Genomic DNA, 21,299 nt, shown 5'->3' with positions numbered 1-21,299 from the left:
TTACGGTTTTGTGTATGTGTGTCCTAATCTGATCAATACGCAATTAGTTATTCTCTATAACCTGCCTGTGCTAAAGCTGTGGCGTGCGCGCTGGGCGCAACTATCCCCCGTGCCTCCAGCGCTTTAATGAGGAACGCCTGCTTTCTAAAAACTCCAAAACGAGTCTCAGAGAGTTTCTTCGACCGCCTTTTCGCCATCGTGGGGGGGGGGGGGGAAACACACACACAATGCGGCCTACCCCAAGGCCTGTGTCAGTCGTGTCCCCCCCCTCACCGCCCCCGGTCGAGCGCTGAGGCGAGGTGAGGTACCGCCGCCCTCGGCCGCCAGGGGGCGCTGCGGTCCGCCCCCCCCTCCCTTCCCGCTCCTTCCCCGCCCCGCCTCCGGCTGACAAACGGAGCGGCGCGAGGGGGCGGGCGCCGCCCCCGGCAGCGGAGCCGCCGGACGTCTTGGCAAGATGGCGGCGCCCCTGGATATGGAAGCTTCGACCCTCAGCTTGGAGCTGTTGCCGACCGATCCGTTGTTGCTTATCCTTAGCTTCCTCGATTACCGGGATTTGATGAGGTACGGGTTCGGGGTTTCTGCCCGGGTCACGCGTGAGGAGCGTTGGGGGCGGGAGGGCCGAGAGCGGCCTCGGCGGGGGGTGGGGGAGGCAGCGGCGGGCCGCGGGGCGGAGCGGGAGAGCGGCAAACCCCCCCCCCCCCCCCGCTTCTCCCCTCTCCTCAGCGGCGGCGGGGCTGAGGGGGCCAGGCGGGAGGGCCCGGCGTGCGTTTACCGGCTGAGCCGGGACCGGCTGCTGGGGTGAGCGGGAAGAGGTGGCGGGTGAAGCCCGGTGGGGGGGGGAAGCGCTGTGGAGGAGGCAGCCGGCCGCGGCGGGAGGGGGTCGTACAACTTTTCGGTGTGTGAGTCGGGGTGTCAGCTAAACGGGGGTGTGTGTGGGGGGGGAAGCGGCCCGGGGGAGGGCTGTTACCGGCAACGGTGTGGGGAAAGGGTTTGGCTTGTTCTGGAGGAGCTGCTGTGGGGAGGACGGATCCTAAAGCACCGCTCCCTTCCAGGAACGGTGGCGTTCTTCGGGGGTTTTTTTGGCCCTTTTTTTTTTTTTTTAAGCAAAAAGAAATGTTCCCTGTTTTTCTCTCCCCTTTTATACCTTGGTTTTGTTTGTAGCTAATTTACAATTCGGAGACGAACCAATGACTGAATTTGTGAAATCAATAATTCCCTGAAACTGTTGCGTATCTATGGGGCAAACAAAGGGTGGTCTCGTTGCCAGTAAATATATTCAGTTATTTGTATGAGCTGTTGTTTGAGGAAAAACAAACGAAATGAAATAGGATGACTTTTCAGGCAGAAAAACATGAATGAAAGTTGCAAGCTCTTCTTGGACGCTTTACTAGGTGGCTGAAGAGTTATGAGTCATACAGTGAAGACAAGGGTATGTTTTCAGCTAAAACCTTACCAATGAAGTTACAAGCACCAGCAGTGATTGAAATCACAGCATTTAATGAAAGAAGGAGGGAGGAATAGGCATGAACAAAACAGAAGATGACCAAAATGTTTTTTTGCTTGTTTGGTGTTGTTCCCCCCCCCCCCCCCCCCCCCCCCGCAAATATTAGTCGAGAAAGCTAAAGACATCACAGAGAATTCTATTAGGATAACAGCAAAAAAAGAAATTAAACATCAGCAAAAATTATAACAATTGTTACAAGTCCAGTATGGACGATTTAGTGGTAGTCGCTAATGGTGTAGTAAAGGCACTCCAATATTTACCAAAATGAAATTGATTTTGCTGTACAAGGACAATGAAATACTGTGTAGGCTTCCTATGTTTAAGGTCAGTAATGGCAGTTTTGCATAATTGGCTGTTTGTAGTACTTCAAAGCGTTAGATGAGGAAATCTCTAGGTCGCTTACATTTGTTTTAGTGACACATATATATACTCTGACCATCGCAAACATCACAGTTTCTCTAGTATTCCACAGGTTGGTTAATCTGATGGTGGCCCTTAAATAATGGAAAAGCTGACAGGTCACCAAGTATTTATTTAATTGATGAGAATGGCTTTAATTGCATCTTTATCATGTTTGAAGCCACGTGTTCCTGTGATGCCATGGTGACTTCTTTCCTACCAGAAGCTACAGGCTTGATTGATAAATGCCAATATAATAGATTTCTGCAAGGGCTGCGACTTTTGGGGATATTTCTGTTCCCTGCCCCCCCCCCCCCCCAAAAAAAAACCCACCCCAAACCTCCCAAACAAAAAAAAAAACCATGTCATGAATGAAGGTCTTACATAGCCAGATGTCAAGGTTTGAAGTGAATGTGTTTCTGTCTTTGGGTTGTTGCAGAGGGGAAGGGTGGTGGCAGGGAATACAGGAGAATTGCTTTACTTTGTTGAGGTTGATTTTGAAATACTAATACAATTCTAGTTTAAACAGCTTATAATACATATTGGGGTAAAAAAAAAAAAAAAGGATTGGATTGAACAGGTAAATATGAATAATTCTGTAGTCTCAGTGCAAGATGTTTTCACCAGTCCTGGACTCTGGCTGATTTTACTTATCAAAGACAAATTTGAGAGGCTGTGTGTAACTACGTCCATTTATACTGGTGGTCTTTCTTACTTGCCAATTTCTGAACTACACTGAAGAGAAGCCAGAAAGCAGTAACTGGAAGCTTAAATTTGGTAACCTCATTTGGGGTATTTAGATGTTAATCACAGCCATTAGAACACACATATTAACTGTTAGAACAAGCTACCAGAGGAAGTGATGTTGTCACATCTAAATTGGTGGTATCTTGTGGGGAGTTTCTTTAAAGCATAACTGATAATTCAGCTCGAACACAAAAGAGAAAAGATTTATTGTCTGGTCTTCAGGTTAGATTGAAATCAGGCAATTGTTTCTTTTAAATTCTACGAATCTTTGAATAACACGATCATTCCCTGTATTACTGCTCTGCACGTTGCTGATGCTTTGCCGCACGTTCCTACTAGTATAAATACACTGAAATGTCTCGCTGTCGATACCAGTTGTACGTTCCAGAAAAGCTTTATAACTGTAAAAGCAAATATGGGAACAGACTGTATTTGATGGCACCTCCGTCGCTGCTTTTTAAAGAGCAAGTTAGCAGGCATCAGGAGTATAGGTTAGTTTTTGCTATCTCCTTGCATCAAACCAGGATCAATTTAAATGATTTCTGAGGACAGTTTTAGATCTATATCCTACAGGTTTTTTAATACTGTATTTGCAATAGCTCTGCATAGTGCAAGGTACGATTCTTTTAACTTGCTCAAGTAGCAATATTACCTGTAATGCGATGGCAAGAGCTTATATATGGTCTTCATTACAGTGAGCTTGCAGTACTTATTTCCAGGTCTGTTACCCTTTGTATTTTTCCTGTGTCTGTTTCTGGTCACGAAGTTTGTTATTTCAACAACTTAAAGTGGAAACTTTGTAATACTCAAACTGTATAGTTTCTGTAGCTTACTGTTTGAGCTTTCAGTAGTATGGAAACAGTGGAAGAGATAGAGTAGAGACTGACAATACAGGTAAGAAAGCAATTTAAATCGTAATAACTAGCCTGTGCTACTGGAATGCTTGCCACTGGAGTGGAGTCACTCCGAAATCTTTCAGGCAGTGTTTACGATGGCGTAAGTCTGCAGGATGACCTGCTTTACAAAATTACTCAATAGCTTACAGTTCTTGAAGTGTGTAGAAAAGTAGTTCATGACTTACACAGCTGTAGTGAAGACTTGTAACCATTGAAAGCACAACTCTAAAAAGCACAGCTAACTAACTTTCAAATGCTGCATTTATTTCATGGGAACACAACATGTAATATACTGGTCAGTATTTATCCCTGTTTATTTTGCTACTCCTTTGCAATCAAATCTAATGATTTTATATTTATAGTTGCTGCTATTTAAGTCGAAGATTAAATCAGCTATCAAGCCATGATCCGTTGTGGAAGAGACACTGCAAGAAATACTGGCTTATTTCAGAGTAAGTGTGGTTGTTTTAAGACTTTTTTCTATGAAGATGAGGCTTATGTTATTGTGATGTCTCTATGTCCATGTTACTTCTAGTAACTCTAAGATTGAAGTGGTATTCACCAGCTTCTCACCAGCTTCAAATCAGTGAAAGGTTAGAGGTATCAAAAATGTTAATTTCCTAAAAAAGCTTCATGAATGTAGAAGCGTTAAAAAGTTTCATGGATGGGTAGAGAAGAGGTGCCCTGTTAATGCCTAGGCTGAAGGAGAAGCTGCAACTTGGCCTTACCAGACACCAAATATTCTATATAGGAAAGTAGTATTCCAAGTTCTGTAATTATGAGGGGTACAACTCGATGGTTGTGTCAAGGGTAGCCAGGACTGGAATCATAGAATAGTTGAAGTTGGAAGGGACCTTTTGAGATCCTCTAGTCCAACTCCCCTGCTCATGCAGGGTCACCTAGAGCAGGTTGCTCAGGACTGTGTCCAGTGTCCTATCAGTGGGCACTGCTGAGAAGAGTCTGGCTCCATCTTTATTCCCTCCTATCAGGTAATTGTATGCATTGATAAGATCCCCCCTGAGCCTTCTCCACCTCACTCAGCCTCTCCTCATGTGAAAGATGCTCCAGTCCCATAATCATCTTTGAGGCCCTGCACTGGACTTGTTCCAGTATGCCCGTATGTTTCTTATAATGGGGAGCCTAGAACCGGACACAGTACTCTAGATGTGGCTTCACCGGTGCTGACTAGGGAGGGAGGAACACCTCCCTTGACCTGCTGGCAACACTCTTCCTATTGCAGCCTGGGATACTGTTGGCCTTTTTTGCTGCGAGGGTGCGTTGCTGGCTCATGGTCAGCTTGGTGTCTACCAAGACCTCCAGGTTCTTCTCAGCTGGTCAGCCCCCAGCGTGTACTGGTGTCTGGGGTTATTCCTCTCCAGGTGCAGGACTTTCCATTTCCCCTAGTTGAATTGAAGATTCTTCTCTGGTTGTTGAGGTCTCTCTGACTGGCCGCACAACCATCTGCTGTATCAACCACTCCTCACAGTTTTGTAGCATCTGCAGACTTGCTGAGGGTGTACTGTCCCATCATCCAGGTCATTAATGAAGGTATTAAATAGTATTGGCCCCAGTGTGGAGCCCAGGGGAACACCACAAGTGACTTGCCTCCAACTGATTACCCTTTGGGCCTGGTCGTTCACCCAATTTTCGGGCCACCTCACTATCTACTTATCAAATCCATACTTTGTCAGCTTCTCTGTGATGTTATTAGCAGAGAGACAGTGTTGAAGGCTTCGCTAAATTTGAGGTAAACAACATCCGCTGCTCTCCCCTCACCCATCAAGCAAGTCGCCTCATTGTAGAAGGCTGTCAGGTTGGTCAAGCATTATTTCCCCTTCGTGAATCTATGCTGACTGCTCCTGATCACCTTGTTGTCTTTCCCATGTTTGGAAATGCTTTCCAGGAGGATTTTCTCCATCATTTTCCCAGGAAAGTCACGTTGGGCTGCGTAGAAAGTTTTACATACATGGTTCTTGAGGTGTTGCGATTTTTTAAAAAGCTCATTTTCTGTTCACTTGCTTGCATTGAACTCAGGATGTCTGTTAAGTGGAAGCTAACTATAAAGGTAACAATCCACATCTTTGCTGAAGAAGCATGTTTTTCTCGAGAGCTGAGAAAGCTTGTGGAGTTGACTGAAGTGAATTAGCAACCAGTTTTGTTATTTTTTATCCCCTCTTTGTGTCCTGTTTTCTAGACAATATCTTTTTATATTGTAAACTGTGAGGAGTATTAACTACTTATGACTTCAAGGATCAGATCCATGTATTTTTCCATTATTCAGGTTATGCAGGCGCTCCTTGTATTACACAAGTAGCCTAAGGTGGCAGAACAGCTAGTGATAAGGAGTTAATATATATGCATAAGTGGGTGGAGAAGGTAATTTAGAAAAACATTTCCAAGCTTGTAGTTTGTAATCTATATTGTATCATACAGACTGTATTAAAAATTAACAGCAAGCAAAGTTGAATCCACTAAGATAAACATACTGTGCACGTTCTAATTATATGCAGCTTATGAAGATACAACACAACTTCTAAAATTTTGCCTTGAGATTCTCTGCAAAAGAATCTAAAAATCCTAAGCGATAGTCTTACTAGAATCCAAACTAGAAAGGAAAATCTGGTGGGAGATGGGGAAAGAAGGTAAGGAAGTGGGAAGTTCAAACTGAGTACCTGATGCTTTAGAAGAGGAAGTTGTTGTGTGTATGGGTGAAGATGAGGGGGTTATAGAGCTTTGCTAAGGAGAACTGGCTCTGGGGTTGGCCTCTCAGATTCTGGCTTCTCTATTGCCAAGAAAAACTGAGTAATGAAGGCTGTGGGTAATTTCTACAAATAACATTTGGAGAGTGAAAATATGCTGAAACTTCTGTCAGCTGCTGAGACGTAATTCACTTTGGGGTTTTTTGCTTTTAACCTCTTTGGTTTGACATTAGTTTATCTAATTTCCCAGATTAAACTTAATCTACTTTTTCCCCCCTCCATTCTTCTTCAAGAAGTAAGGTTCTTCTCTCCTTTTTAGAGCTAAAGATGATCTTAAAGGTGATGTGATGACTTCTCAATTGTTACATTTTTATTTAGTTGTATGAAGCTGTACTAAATCTTTTAGATTCAGCATGCTGGCTGGAGTTTGAGGAGTTGGAATATATCCTAACGCAAAGATGCAAGGGCTGCTACAATTTGGAGTCAGGCATCCTTTGTCAGATGTTAGTCAGCATTTTTTTGGCAGCCTCTCTTCGCATAGCCTGCTGTTGTGCCTGTGAGGAGAGCTGAATATGCAGTAATTCCTTAAGAAACTGACTTTCCAGATCATTGCACAGAGTTCTCATTTAACTCTCTAGTTTGCTCCTTAATCCTTCTTATTGGGTAAATAAAGGAGTTTGTGACTAAGGCAGTAGATCAAAAAATGTGATTTTTTTAAAAAAAATTTTTTTAAAGGCCTTCTCTGTGTATGTGTGAAATGTGATGTGAATTAGCTATTCACCAGTTCTAAGATTTAATAATAGGCAGCAATCTGTTTAAAGGAGTACTGTTCCTAAATTTTCCCCTGATACCAAGTACCCCAAATGTTTCCCAATTCTTTTCCAAGTAGCTGTTGAATAGATGTCAGAATTAATTGAGTTTGTGTGGCTTCATGTGGCTCAAAGCGTTCCTGGCTTAATATTATGCAAGCTGTTTCTGCCAAATAGCAAATATTAACTTCTTGGGTTTAGAAGTCAAGCTTTTTGGGCTGGTATTTGAACTTATTTTCTTCATGTCCACTTAGAGAGGAAAAAAGTCAACGAAATCAGAGCTGGAAAGCCATCTTCATCAGTACTTACTCTGACCTAGGAAGATATATCCGATACTATGCTACATTGAAAAAAGCCTGGGACGACCTAGAGAAGTACTTAGGACAGCGGTGTCCTCGGATGATTGGTTCTTTGAAAGGTAGGTACAATGTAATACCTGCTTTCTTTAGTAGGTTGGCTGACGTGACATTATCGGTGTGTGCCTCAGTTACTGGAGCCCTGAAAGTCAAGTAGATGTGCTTTCCCTTCCCCTCCAGTAAATAAGTAGATTGGACCACATATATTAGTCCTTGCCTAATTACTAGTGATCCATAGATTCTCTGAAGATTTCTTTTCAGAGAAGGAATCAAGATTTTCTTTTTTTTTATTGTCTAGTGACCAGTCTGTCTTCTTTATCTCTGGATAATCAGGAAATGAATACACTTCTACTGCTTTTGTCTTTGGTTGCTATGACTGGTTTGTTTGTTTGTTTATTATTATTTTTTAGTTTAATAATCCCATTACTTCAAGGACCTGGGACCTGTTGATGTGATTTTATTTGTGAGATTTTCTTAAGACCTAATTAAAACACTTTCACATGAAAGCAGGCATTTTAAACTAAAGCCAATCAAAAAGGAAGGTTTTTTTGTTTTGGTTTGTTTTTTTTTTTTTCCTTCTGTAGGTCTTACTGTGTTCCTCTAATGAAGGTAAATTATTGGCTGAACAACAATTTTTATTTCCCTCCACCCCCCCAGGATTCTGTTTTCAAATTAAGTTCTTCCATAACTTACACCTTTTTAATACCATTTATACAGGATCTTGTTTCAATGAATTGTTAAATTATGCCATATAAATGAAATGGATAATGAATATGAAAAGGGGTTAAAAAAAAAAATCACCCAAGAAGCCTTGATTGGAACAGAGCACAAAGGCCACTCAGTTGATCTTTGCTAGAAGTGAGGGTGCGGAACCCCCCTGAAGCATGTGTGGAGGTCTAAGGGTAGTTACTCCCCAGTCCCTTCTGTTGATGATACAAAATCCCCCTGTTACAACCTATTTATTGCTTCAAATTCCAGGTGAATGGTGGCTGCAGCCAACATTTCTTTGTAACTGATTAGACTGGAAACTGAAAGAAGTAACCCTTAGAATGATGAAAGAGTAAAATCAGTATTGCATAAAAGTTTTAACTGAAACTCTGTCAGCTAATGACAATATTGTGGGGAGAAGGTTCACTTCACTTTATAAAATACTTTCTGCTTAAGTCAGGCCTGTTGAGATTTCATTGGATGGAGATTGGTGCTGTATTAAGTAATCATTTAATGTAATCAGCTTCCTTTCACATTTGCGTAGTATTCATTCTGTGCCACCTAGCACACAATAGTCACCAAATATTGACTTGAGTCCGTGTTCATTTGATCAAGGCACTTACAAATTCTATGCTTTGTATTTTAAATACTTGATTTTTAGTGATTCTGGCCACTAGCATGAATTTAATCAGTGGAAGATTCTTGAGACCATGCTAGTAGACAGCTGCGTCCCAAAGTTGAACTGAATGCATCTTGCTTTTGTATGTCTGTTAGTTCACTTTCTCTGAATTATAAGTGGCAAAATACTTTGAAATATGTATTCCTTTTGTGATAACATTAAAAAAAAATCCATAATGCTAAGGTTGCTGGGGCTACTTAAAATTGTCTTTGGCAGTTGAAGACATGCTTTTATGTCTAGAATGTAGCTAGATTTTGCCTTATTTCTAGCCAAGCAACTCTGATGAAGTGATGTGAAATAAAGTTTTAAAGGAGAGGTCTTAACACAAACTCTAATATTAATTCACCTTTGTCAGGAACAGCATACTGGGCACTTGGGGGCAGAGTAGTGAAGCAGCATTAAATTCAAGACTTAGGTAGGAGCAGCAGTTCTTGATTCCCCCTCCGAAACTGCCACTTAATACTCTGTTTCTTTTTGTACACAGAGAGCGTGCGGGAGGAAGATCTAGATGCGGTGGAAGCGCAAATAGGTTGCAAACTCCCTGATGACTATCGATGTTCATTTCGTATTCATAATGGACAGAAGCTAGTTGTTCCTGGGTAAGGATCAAAAGCTACATACCAAGTTACTAATTTCTTTTGTATTTCTTGGATAGTTTATATATTAAAAAGATAAAATGTCTGCTGAACAGGATAAATTAAGCATTTAAATGTATTGTAGCTGAGTGACTGCTTGAAATGACACTTCTAGAATTGGCTATCTTCTAGTCTCAGAAGTAATTGAAAACACAGTGTAGATTTCTAATTGCTCAAATTACTCTTACACTTCAGTTCTTTTTCCTAGCAAGAACCCCCCCCTTTTTTTTTTTGGTAATAACTAAAACTTCCAACTGTTAGGCTTTTAATCATACCACTGCAAGTTGCTCCCCTGAAGTTTTGCTTTGTATTACATAAGTAAATTAGCCTCTTGCACTCTTCAGGTTTCATTATTTAATAACTTTTTTCTTTAAAATGGTTAGGGAATAATTTTCAAACCAGGTAGTCGTTTTAAATAGAATCAAAACGTCAGTTCTGCAAACTAAGTTTTCTCAGTAGCAGATTTTACAATTTTATGCAGTTTCAGCAATTCAGAACTCCTTTTACATTAAGGTTAGAAGGCAAATGACCAAACATAGTTTCCTATCTCCCAGCTACAGAAGAAGTTAGCACGTCAGCACTTGATGAAGTGCCGCAAACATTAGCAAAAGATGGAAAGCTATGGCAAATCATTGCAGTGTCTGTAGGGGGCAATGCATTCACGTTGCTCTACCAAAACCTTCACTAGTAAAGAAGGTGCAGCTTTTTCCACTTCTAGTGTTGTATGTGCAGAAGGGATGTGGGAAACAGTTTTATGCAACCATAAGGATGAATTCTAGTTCTGTTTCTTTTCCAGGAGAGACTTTTTTTAGAGAGGAGATAGGTGCCCTAGTTCTGTAGACTTCAAATGGAGCTCTGCCGCTTGTGTGCTTCCTGCTCTTCCTACTACTTTTTCACTCCCATGAAGCCTCTACTGTGAAGATGTGCCTGTGGAAGGGCTGCAGGAGCGGACGTATGCCTTTGGGCATGCCTTTCAGCTTGAATAACTGCCAGTGGGCTGTGGTCCATTGCTGTGCCCTCGAAGTGAAGGCCTGAGCCTTGCACACAGGCTGACAAATGTTGGTGGAGCACTGACTGGGTGACAAGTTAGGTCTGACATGTGGGACCCTGGAGCAAGAAGGGCTGCCACACTGCAAGTGGAAGGTGCGGTCTTACTGTTGGGGGTAGGCTTGCTTTCTTGTGGGAGATGAATACTGGGAAGATCAGGTGTAGGTTAGTGGAAGTCTATGCAGCAAGTTGTTGGCATGTTAGATCAGAAATGGAGGAGATTTGGGACTAGCTGTCATTGTTAGAGTTTCAGGTTTCCATGTTTGGATGTTAGCATTGCTTTTTAAACTGTAGGACGTGCTAATTCCAGGCAAGACTATGTAAGGAAAGAGAGGAATGGAACTTGTTGCCCAAGATGGGAGCAGCTTATATCATGCTGACATGTGGCAGCTTGCACCTGAGTCACTGCTTTCATAACACCAGTAAAAGCTTAGCATCTGCAAGAGTCTGCATCTGAGAACATCATTGAAAGGCAAATTAGAAGGGAGTATGGGTGGGGAAGTGTACATTATAGGTTTGTGTATTCCTCTTATTGTGAAGCGCACTGCTGTAGTGTGTGCCCTTGTAGTTGATTAATTTGGTCATGTTACCCCTTTTTATCATTCTTCCATTGTTTGCCCCTTTATTACATTGAGTGTAGGTTGCTTGTTCTTTTTTTTTTTTTTACTTTCACCCTAGCTCTTACCTAGCCCAACATTCATATCAACATTAACTTTAGCTTCCGATGCTCACCTCTGTTCCTAATCTGTTACGTATTTCAGATTAGTACTACTTTTTTCCAAATATATATATTCTTTTCTTATGCATAGAGAGGCTCCTTTTACTGTCTTCAACGTCACTTCCTTATCGTCAAAAACAAATTAAAAAATCCCATCCTTTGCTGTGATGCATACAAAAAGCTAGAGGAAAAAATTAGACAGTTGATGGTCTTGCCGTGTCACGCTGATGCATATTGTCTCGTTCTTTCCTTGTATGTCTGTTTACTTGTGTCTGTATGCCTTAGTTTTTATACTGAGATTATAATTTCTCTGACTCAACAAGTTATTTTCCTTCTTTACTTCTCAACCTTTTTTCCAAAGCATCACTCCTTGCTGACTGGAGTTTTAATCAATGACTATTACTATAACAGCTTGGTATTACAATTGAAAAATCATGGATGTTTTGATAGTATTGAAATGAACTTGCACAAAACTCGAGATACAGAGCACTGGTTATTGTTATATTATGCTACTAGGGGAAGCTGCATCAGCTGTGAACAGCTTCTTTGAAGTAGTTGCAGACATGATGGGAATCACCAACATAGTTTAAAATGGTGCTTTCGGAGGCATAAAACATACAAGGAGGTGTTTATCTTAGAGCCATCTAGCCTCCCTTTGTGAAGGTTGATGTTGCAAACTAATAACCTACTTCAGCACCTGGACTTGGACTTCATCTAAGTCTAGTACGCATCTATAGCATTGACAGAATCTATGCTTAGAAAAGATTTAAAGCTATCTTTGCCTTATGAGTGGTATCTTCTGTTTATCTTTCCTTTTTTTGTTGTTGTCTGTTAAGTTTGATGGGAAGCATGGCACTGTCGAACCACTACCGCTCTGAAGACTTGTTGGATATCGACACAGCGGCTGGAGGTTTTCAGCAGAGGCTAGGTCTGAAGCAATGCCTTCCTCTTACTTTTTGCATTCATACTGGCCTGAGTCAATACATGGCCCTGGAGAGTGTGGAGGGACGAAATAAATATGAGATCTTCTATCAATGTCCAGTAAGGAATATACATTTATACTTGCAAATGTACTTTTCTAATGATTGATGGTGTCCCTTTGCATGTTATCAGATACCTGAAATATTTTACATAGCAGAAAGTGAATACTAAGGGATCATATTAGTTCGTTACTTGCCCCTCAGTTGCCATCTGGTTTTCATCAAAGCCCTTAAGTGGAATGGTTAGTAAGGGAAAGAAATTTACATGAAGTTGTTAATGGCTGTAGGTTCATGATGGCGGACAACATTCATCCTTGTTGGAAGGTATTAATTTGTTCAAACTATGGCAGGTATATACTCTTGTCCCTCTTTCTGTAAGGAAGAAAAGCTTCTCCGTTATGGAAGATCGGCATCTGTATATATCTCCTCCCCCAGATATGCTAAATGTAAACTTACTGCAATAAATGATACCCCCTGGTTTGTAAGCAAAACTTACTCTCCAGTGAAAGAACAAATTGCTCTTGAACACCTCCTTTGTAGAACGTAATTATTTGAGTATTTTTCATAATTCCTATAGCTGTAGTATTTTAGGATAGGCATATTGTTGCTAGTGAAGCTTAAGGATATTATACCTAACAAGATTTTAGCCCTCTCTCTCCTTACCTGTGCCCTGATGACTTCCTTACCTGTCCCCCCCGCCCCCAGCCTTCAAAAAAGGCAGGGTGAGTAAAGGGTGCTTCTTAGGGGGGACTCTTCATCCTGCTATGGAGTTCCTGACTGTTTGTTTTCAAAGCATGTAGCAATGAGATTTCTAGGGGATGCCTTGATAATGGATCACTTGAAGGATGTTAAGATCCCCCTTTGTATTATGCTGAGTATTTAAACCTTCTGGATAATGCTTGGGAACTTGGAAGGTTACTCACTTATATTTTTGCTCATCTGTGGACAGCCCTGCTTTTTTCAGGGGAGAATATGGTAGTATGGGAGCTGGGATTGTTTAGCCTAGAGAAGGCTCAGGGGAATCTTCTCAATGTTTATAAATACCTGGTAGCAGGGCATAAAGAGTCAGGGCTAGACTCTTCTCAGTGATGCCTGCCCAATGACAGAAGAAGCAGCAGTGGGCACAAGTTGAAACACAGGAAACTTGATCTAGACGTACAAAAAAATGTTTTTACTGTGAGTGTGGTTGAACACTGGAACAGGTTACCTGGAGAGGTCGTGTAGTGTCTGTTCTTGGAGACATTGAAAAACCCAACCGGATGTGATCCTGGGCAATGTGCTCTAGCTAACCCTCCCTCAAGCAGAGGGATTAGACTGATCGTCTCCAGAGCGCTCCTCCAACCTCAGCTGTCCTGTGCTTCTGTCCTAAGGCAATATTTTTGGGGGGCCTTGTTTCTTGAATGATGCATTAAATCTGATTTTATATGCATGAGCCTTAGTGAATGTTCACGCTGTATATTCAGTGATCATGTGAGCACTCATGGGGACAGGCATGTGCTTTTTATATGTTTGAATATCTGACTGGGAGTATAATGATGTATTAAGCAGCCAGATTTTAGGTTTAGAGAATACAGGGAAAGTGTTCCCTATGTTGTATTTCAGGTGTTCCAAGTTTAACCTTGAAAGTCTATGCTCTCCTAATACATCCATAAACTTCTTTCCCTTTTAGGACCAAATGGCTCGCAATCCATCTGCTATTGATATGTTCATTACAGGTAACGCTTTAGATAAAATATTCCGCAAAATGTTTTAACTGTGCTGTTTAGAAAATGCACGTCAGTATGACTTGAACAAAGCAAGCATTCTAAATTCTCTGTGCTGCTTGTAAGATTCTAACCTACTATAAAACATCAGTGGTTACTTGAAATGAGATGCAAGTTTTCGCTATTAAAGCTTGTCCTTCTGTGTGTCTTGTATACAAATCATTCAGTGTACTAACATGTCTAACAATGAGCAAAACCTTTTAAGTTAGCCATCATGGGGGTGATGTAAGCAGTTATTAAATACAACACCCAAGTGGACAGAAAGATTTTTTTTTTTTTTTCCCCCTCAGTAGTTTTTGCAACCATGTTAGAAGTTGAAAATATTTTGCATCCCTTAATGAAAATCTAATTAACTATAAAGATAGCTGCAGAAGAATACCTTTCTGGATTTTTGATTTGCCTGATTTCTTTGTTCAAAGGATAAAGGAGGGAAGGGGAAAACTGCATAACTGCTGTTTGGTTATGTAGTAATCTGTGATGATCATCTGCCTGACGTACATTCACTGGAATAGTGTTTTGATTATTTCTTTTTGTTAATCCACTGGAATCTGGTAATTGTGGCTATGTCTAAATTAATTCCTCTCACTCAGTGGGAAAGCAGATATGTAATAAATGGCACCAAAATAGTACTGAAATTTAGCCTTGTGCATTTCTTAGGATTTATGTATTAATATTACAGTGAGAAACCACAGTAGACAGTGCTATACCATTGCTGGTTTGAGTTGAAGGTAGTCAAACTCTTAGCCACGCTAATTTTAGGAAACCTTTCTATGTACTGACTGATTGTATGAACTGATTTCAATATGAAGTAGTCAACCTGTCATCTGTTTTACAAAGGTCTTATTGCAGAATGCATTGTATGCTTTAGAACCATCGTAGGAAAGATATAACAGAAGCTCAAGAGTTTGGTTACTTGCTTCTCTCCACCTGAGGAATATGTAATACTTTAAAGCTACTCTATGGTGAATTGGTATTGCTGCTGACGGTTGCTGCTTTTATGGATTTGAGTTAATGGTGAGGTGATCTGACATCATATTTAAATTTATTCCGCTTGGCTGAGAGGGTTAATCTTGGCTTATTGCAGGGTGGAGGGGAAGTTTCATATACAGCATTTATCTTGTCGTTTTGAAGGTGACAGGGTAAATTGGTCCACTTTCTCCATTCAGAGTTACTTTTATACGAGGTTTGCATTTCGTGGATTAGTGGTAGAAAGGAGGATAATAAACTTGGAGTTCCATAGACTTCCAAAAGATCAAAGGACAGTACACATAGCTCTTGCTCAAAGGAAGAAGTGGTAAGTACACTTAATCTAACAGGAGTGGTAGTATTTGATAACACATCAGTGAAGGTGAGGATAATGATTTCTTAGTATTCTAGCTTAAATCCAGTTTTGTATCAGTAATATTGACAAACAGTTGAAGAACTCTGTAGTTTTCTATTGAACTCTGTATTGCAATGCTTGGAAGATTTATGGCTGAGTAATTCATTTACGGAGAGCTGATATGTCTTGTATGAAACTCTCTTCTTTGAGAGTTAAATGTGACAGCTTGACTGTCTAATTAGAAATTGAGGTGTTCCTGAAGAATGGCTGTAGGTGTATGAAAAGCTGTTCTCAGACAATGGCTGTAAATGTCTGAAAATCCCAGGTTCTTCGGAACGACATACAGTCTTAGTCTTCTGGGTTGCTAGCAGGAGTGGGGAATATATCTATGGCTTATCCCTGTTTTTAAGGAGAGGGAAATTCTGCAACTTGCTAGCATGTTACTTAGAAACCGTATTCATACAGAAACCTGGATATCAAAACTAAGTCTATAAATCCACCAGCAGGCTTGCATGCCTCGCATAGGTAGAACAGCTGGGCATAGCTATACAAGTAGTATAGGCCACTATATTTGTCTTCTTTCCTAGTCGCAGCTGAACAGTCATGAGAAGGAAACCGGATGATGAGAGACACCAGCATTCGAAGACCATGACTATAATGTGAAATACTTAGCTAAGAGATTCTTTGTTTGCTGTGTTATTTCTGGAGTATGCACCCTTAACTCTTAGTTCTTGCTTGGTTTCTCCAAACGATCTTTGTTGGTAGAATGGACTGGAATATTGAGTGACTCATCTAAGCAAGCCCGAGAGTTTATATATTCAAAGCTTTAAACTGTTTCCTTGAAGTATTTATTGTAATGTGCTTAGTGGTAAATTTACCTGTCCTTATGAATACTTTTCTTTGGCATCTAGGTACATCTTACTTGGAGTGGTTTACATCCTATGTAAACAAAGTTGTAACTGGTGGTTATCCTATCATCAGAGACCAGATTTTCAGGTACTGTGACTGGGCTTTATAACCTCACTGCAAGGTTTTGATGCTTCTTCTAGAATGCTGACCTCTTTCCAAGTAGTTATGGGTATCTGATACAAAAGCTGATGGTGGAGAGACGAGAAAGCATGTGAAAGTTATTGAAGATAAAGCTGTAAAACAGAATGCTTAAAGAAACTTCTTTTTTTATACCAGAAGCTTCAGAGTTTGTAACTTTGCATTATCAGAACCAGAATTTGTGTCAAAACTGATCTGAAGTTTAGCTAACAGCATAATATATATTCTGCTTGCCATGAGTGTGCTGCTGCTGCAGGACTGTTCCAAGTTATTGAAAAAGCAATTGTTTCACCAAACTGGTCTCTAAAATAACACTGTTGAATATGTAAATAAACAGGACTTGTTCTGGTGTTTGAATCTTCATGCACTTTTAATTTCTTCTAAATATAAGCAAGAGCCTTAATTCTTTCAAACTCAGATGCTATAGAACCAAGTTCCTGATCTGTAAATTAATTTGCCATAGAAGTTTCTAGGTTTTGTTTTTTAAATAGCATAATGACACATCCTTATTAAACAAGTGTGTTTTCATTGACTTCAGATGAAATTATACGCTTAGCTTAATACAAGCATTAACGGAGGTACGAAGAGATCCGCAGCTGTATGAATTTTGGTGATGGGAAAGTATACATCGTGAAGACACTGCATACATACATCCTTTATTTAACTGCCAAATGAGAAGTTAAGAATTACTTTTAATCTAGCACCACAGTGCTCTTATTAGTAATTAACTAATCACTTTACATGTTTAGTTTTCTGTTTTGAATGTACAGAGCTATTTGCAGCATTGATGTTTTCCTTTCTGTAGGTATGTGCATGATAAAGAATGTGTTGCTACCACAGGAGATATTACTGTTTCTGTGTCCACATCTTTTCTACCTGAACTCAGTTCTGTACATCCACCACATTATTTCTTCACTTACAGAATCAGGTAAAAATAACAACTGAATTAACTTGTATAACACAGGAGAGACCTATGTAACGTTCAAAGCATCAGTTGTTGCAAACTTATGCACAGCATTCAAAAATGTTCTAAAATGAATAGGATGTGTACAACATGCTGTACTTATTAAAAAAAAAAATACTAAATCATTACCTGATCAGGGTCGCAAAGTACTAGTCAAGTTGGTAATTGATAAAGTACAGTGACGGGTGGGGAAAAGAAGTTACAAGTAGCTCTTGTGATTTAGAAAGGGGTAAATAATGATAGATAGTGAAGCAGAGGCATGGGCATGAATCCCAACAGCTGATTCAGTATTCTTTGCCTTAGGGGTTAGGGGTTTTTTGCCCAGTCTACTTGGAGAGAGATCCCAAGGATACTAAAGTATTTCTTAAAATGTATGAAAGTAGTTACGTAACCATTAAGTATGCTGTTTGGCTTCTAGAATTGAAATGTCCAAAGATGCTCTTCCTGAGAAGGCTTGTCAGCTGGACAGTCGATACTGGAGAATAACAAATGCCAAAGGTGATGTAGAAGAAGTTCAGGGTCCTGGAGTAGTTGGTAAGTAAAAGATTGCTTTTACGAACCCAACAGAGAGAGTGTTTCTGTATTTAACGTACATGTTACAAAAGTTACGTCACTAGCCGTTTATCATGGTGACGGAGGGTAATAGTTGTATGGTTTGTATGAAAATCATTTTGTTGCTTGAAAGAAAGGGATGTGTATCCACCTGTTTTGTCTTTAAGGTTGTTTCACAAGGGATGTCTGAACATCCTGATAGTTAACCACTCTTCAGACAATTTTTTAGCATCAGTAATTGCTGAGAATCATTTATGCATCCACCGGAACATAAAATCATCTGCCTGAATATGTTGTGGAGTGCAAGTGCTTTAGCAAACTGCTCAATTGTATTTCTACCTCAGTCCTTACTATTGTGATCTAATGTTTTACCAACAGGGGAGTTTCCAATTATCAGTCCAGGGAGAGTCTATGAATATACCAGCTGTACTACGTTTTCCACAACATCTGGATATATGGAGGGGTATTACACCTTCCACTGCCTCTACTACAAGGACAAATTCTTTAATGTCACAATTCCCAGATTTCATATGGTGTGTCCAACATTCAAGGTGTCTACAGCACGAATGGTAAGCAGAGATGTAGTTGTGCTTATCCTACACTTTTTTCCCCCCATCCTCCTGTTTTCCAAGAACGCTTGGATTAATTTTAATAGGACAGTGTAACTGTGTTGAAACGTCAATGTCACATCATTTTTCAGTTTTCATTCTTTTCTTGAAAATCACTTTTTTATCAGAAACGTTTCTCAAAAAAACCCACCCCACACTTGTCTGTTTTAGCTATAATAGCGTATCTACGTTCTTCAACATGAAAAGTTTCAGTTAATGACAACTTAAAAAAGATAGCAGTCCATACGATGTTCATTAGTTCTCACTGAAGGTTCATTTCATCAAGTCACTTAATGACTTTGCAAATCAGTAAGATATTTAGCTTGCTGTTAATTATAATGTAGTTTTAGTTTGGAGATTGCAGGTTAACTATATAATTTATCCCTTTGGCACATTTAGAGAAGAATGCTTTATTTATTTTATCACTAGCATAGCCCTTATTTAGTGACTAATTTAGATAGAACTTGGAAGTTTTTGTGCAAGCACTGAGTCTTTCCCTGGGGGTAGACATCTACTTGTAAACTTTCTCATGTTTTCCCAGGGATTTGAGATGCTCGTTAGCAGTAGCTCTAACAGTAAGTGCCAGCAGATGTCATGCTTCTAACAGAAAATGGCATCTCTTAACTCCTGCTCACATTTATGGGAGTTGTAACCTCCTTCCATTCAGTTGACTGTAAAAATAATTTGCTTTTCTCTTTTGCTCTACCTCTGATTTTAAAGGTAGTAACGACCGTTTGTTTTTCAACTGCTTTTAATAAAAGACATCATAACCAACCAAGAAAATTGGTACAGCTAAGATACTGAATTGTGGCTCTACGTAGTGGTACATATGAAATAATGAAGGTTAATGAATATTTACTGAGTTAAAGATCAAGTAGTTTGGCAAGATGATCTCTATTGCACATTAAACTTCGTCATTGTAAGGAGCTGATTTTAGGACATAGAGTACAATGTCTGTTTCAGCTAATTGACGTGGTAATACAGACTTCAGATTTTTCTAGGTAATTGTTAGTGCTTGCTTATAACTGGAACAGATTTTAATTAAATATGGATGTGTTTTGTGTTAGGAAACAAATCACAATGAATATGCAGTGGATGAAGACGAAGATTCCACAGACACTGATGAATACGAAGATCGACGTAGAGTGTTGGACATTCCTGCACCTTCTGGACGCTGCCCGCGTCATACCTGATGGGATTTTCTTCAAAACAAAATAAACTGTTTTCAGAAGCTGAACTCTTTGGGGCTAGTGCATAAGAATATTTCTGACTCTTGTAAATGAACTTTCTGTTGCACATCAGGGCAACTAGCATGAATGTTGGTGCCAGTTCTAATATTCATCAGAGTATAACTTTTTTTTTTTCCAGGTTTGGAAGTGGGGAGGGTGCTGGGGGGTGCTGGGGGGAGGGAGAGGAAGAGGAAGAGAAAGGTGTTTGGGCTTTGTTCACTTTTTTCCAAAGTGCGGAACAGCTTGTTAGTTCGAGGTAATCATATCTTACATTTTTAAACTATTGCCTATTTATGATCATATTGCAAATATGGTGTGGGGATTTGTTTTTATATGAGCATTTAAAATTAGCAATAGACAAGATGGCATAAAAGGTGTATACTGTTGTCCTTTCTCATGAGTTTCTACTCTTGATAACTCCTGCTAAGAATGAAACTTGCAGTTTGGTCTGTGGATGCCATTTGGGTGAGATCAGGTGCTCTTATGCTCTTTTTTTTTTTTTTTAATTAACATAGAAGTACCAGAAAATTCTGGTCATCACATGCATAAATTGGAAATGAAACTGGCCTTATTTTTAGACAATCTGTCTTTCAGCTTAATTTTATGCTAAGTGACTCTGATTGGATAACGCCTTTTGGAATGTAGTGTACCTGCGTAATCTGCCACTCGGTAACCAAGAAATTTCTCAATGACTACGAAGTATGAATTTGTAAATATATTTTGAGTTTTTTCTTTATATGATATTTGCTGTTCAGACTTTGTCATAGGTGACAAATTTATGTTGAAGTATCATGTTTCCCTAAATCCTCTATGGATTTTTGTAACTACGCCTGAATAAAAAAAGAAAAGAAAAAAAAGGCGGGGGGGGGGGGGATGGGGGGGGACGACCCTGACAGAACACCAGATGACTAGAAAGTTTATATTTAAAGAGGTATCTGTTTGCTTTATCACTTTTATTTTGTTTTCATTGTCATTAATAAACAACTGCCTCCTTTGCTCCAAAGTGCTACATGGGACTCTTCTTGCCAAGACTTGAGCAATAATTGTGTGAGTAGCATCGCTGTAGTCAGTTCCTTTTTTTGACATCCAGAATTAGTAGCTCCTGTGAGGAACAGCAGTATATTGTGGTTCCAACTGAATTTTTCCATTATTGACTAGTGACTGCTCATACAGAAAGCCTGTTTTTTTACAAGTCATAGTATTAGATTCTCCATCTGCTCACCTTTTTCTAGTGCCACGTAGCATTTGGATCTTCCACAGTGGTACAAGGTAGAAAACCAAATATTGAGTACGATCCCTCCAACAGTCGTTCAGGTGAAACATCTAGAGAAGCAAAAAAAATTGTGTTGTCCCTCACAGAAGTCTGAACAGCAGTGTGATTTGCTGGAGTGGTTTAAAAATGTTTCTGTTCTGAGGATTCCTCAGTATTAACTGTGAGGGGAAAATGTGATGTTTGCGGCATAAAGCTTTTTCTTCACCAAAATTTCATCATCTGTTAAAAGGATCAGTGAAAAAAGGATTTAGTGGAACAAACTTACTCCAGTGCTGTAAGTCTTGTGTGTTTTTAAGGACATATAACTCGTGGCTAGGAGGCTTGCTCTGTGCTTTATCAGGATCTGTATGTTCTAGTTAAGTGAT

At 40.0% G+C, this 21,299-nt stretch overlaps 1 protein-coding gene across 1 annotated transcript; it reads left to right on the top strand.

The window, feature by feature from the left end:
- Positions 1 to 399: 399 nt before the first annotated feature.
- On the top strand, positions 400 to 20,664 carry FBXO3 (F-box protein 3). The gene is made up of 11 exons (XM_069804160.1): positions 400 to 561; positions 3,909 to 3,998; positions 7,309 to 7,472; positions 9,282 to 9,396; positions 12,034 to 12,238; positions 13,847 to 13,892; positions 16,173 to 16,257; positions 17,114 to 17,236; positions 17,691 to 17,806; positions 18,203 to 18,393; positions 19,500 to 20,664. The coding sequence occupies exons 1-11, from the start codon at positions 455 to 457 to the stop codon at positions 19,623 to 19,625; spliced, it is 1,368 nt and encodes a 455-aa protein (XP_069660261.1). The 5' UTR covers positions 400 to 454; the 3' UTR covers positions 19,626 to 20,664.
- Positions 20,665 to 21,299: the final 635 nt, after the last annotated feature.

This window comes from Haliaeetus albicilla, chromosome 16, assembly GCF_947461875.1.
Source record: "Haliaeetus albicilla chromosome 16, bHalAlb1.1, whole genome shotgun sequence".
Taxonomy (NCBI): Eukaryota; Metazoa; Chordata; class Aves; order Accipitriformes; family Accipitridae; genus Haliaeetus; species Haliaeetus albicilla.
This window is presented reverse-complemented; position numbering and strand designations above follow the sequence as displayed.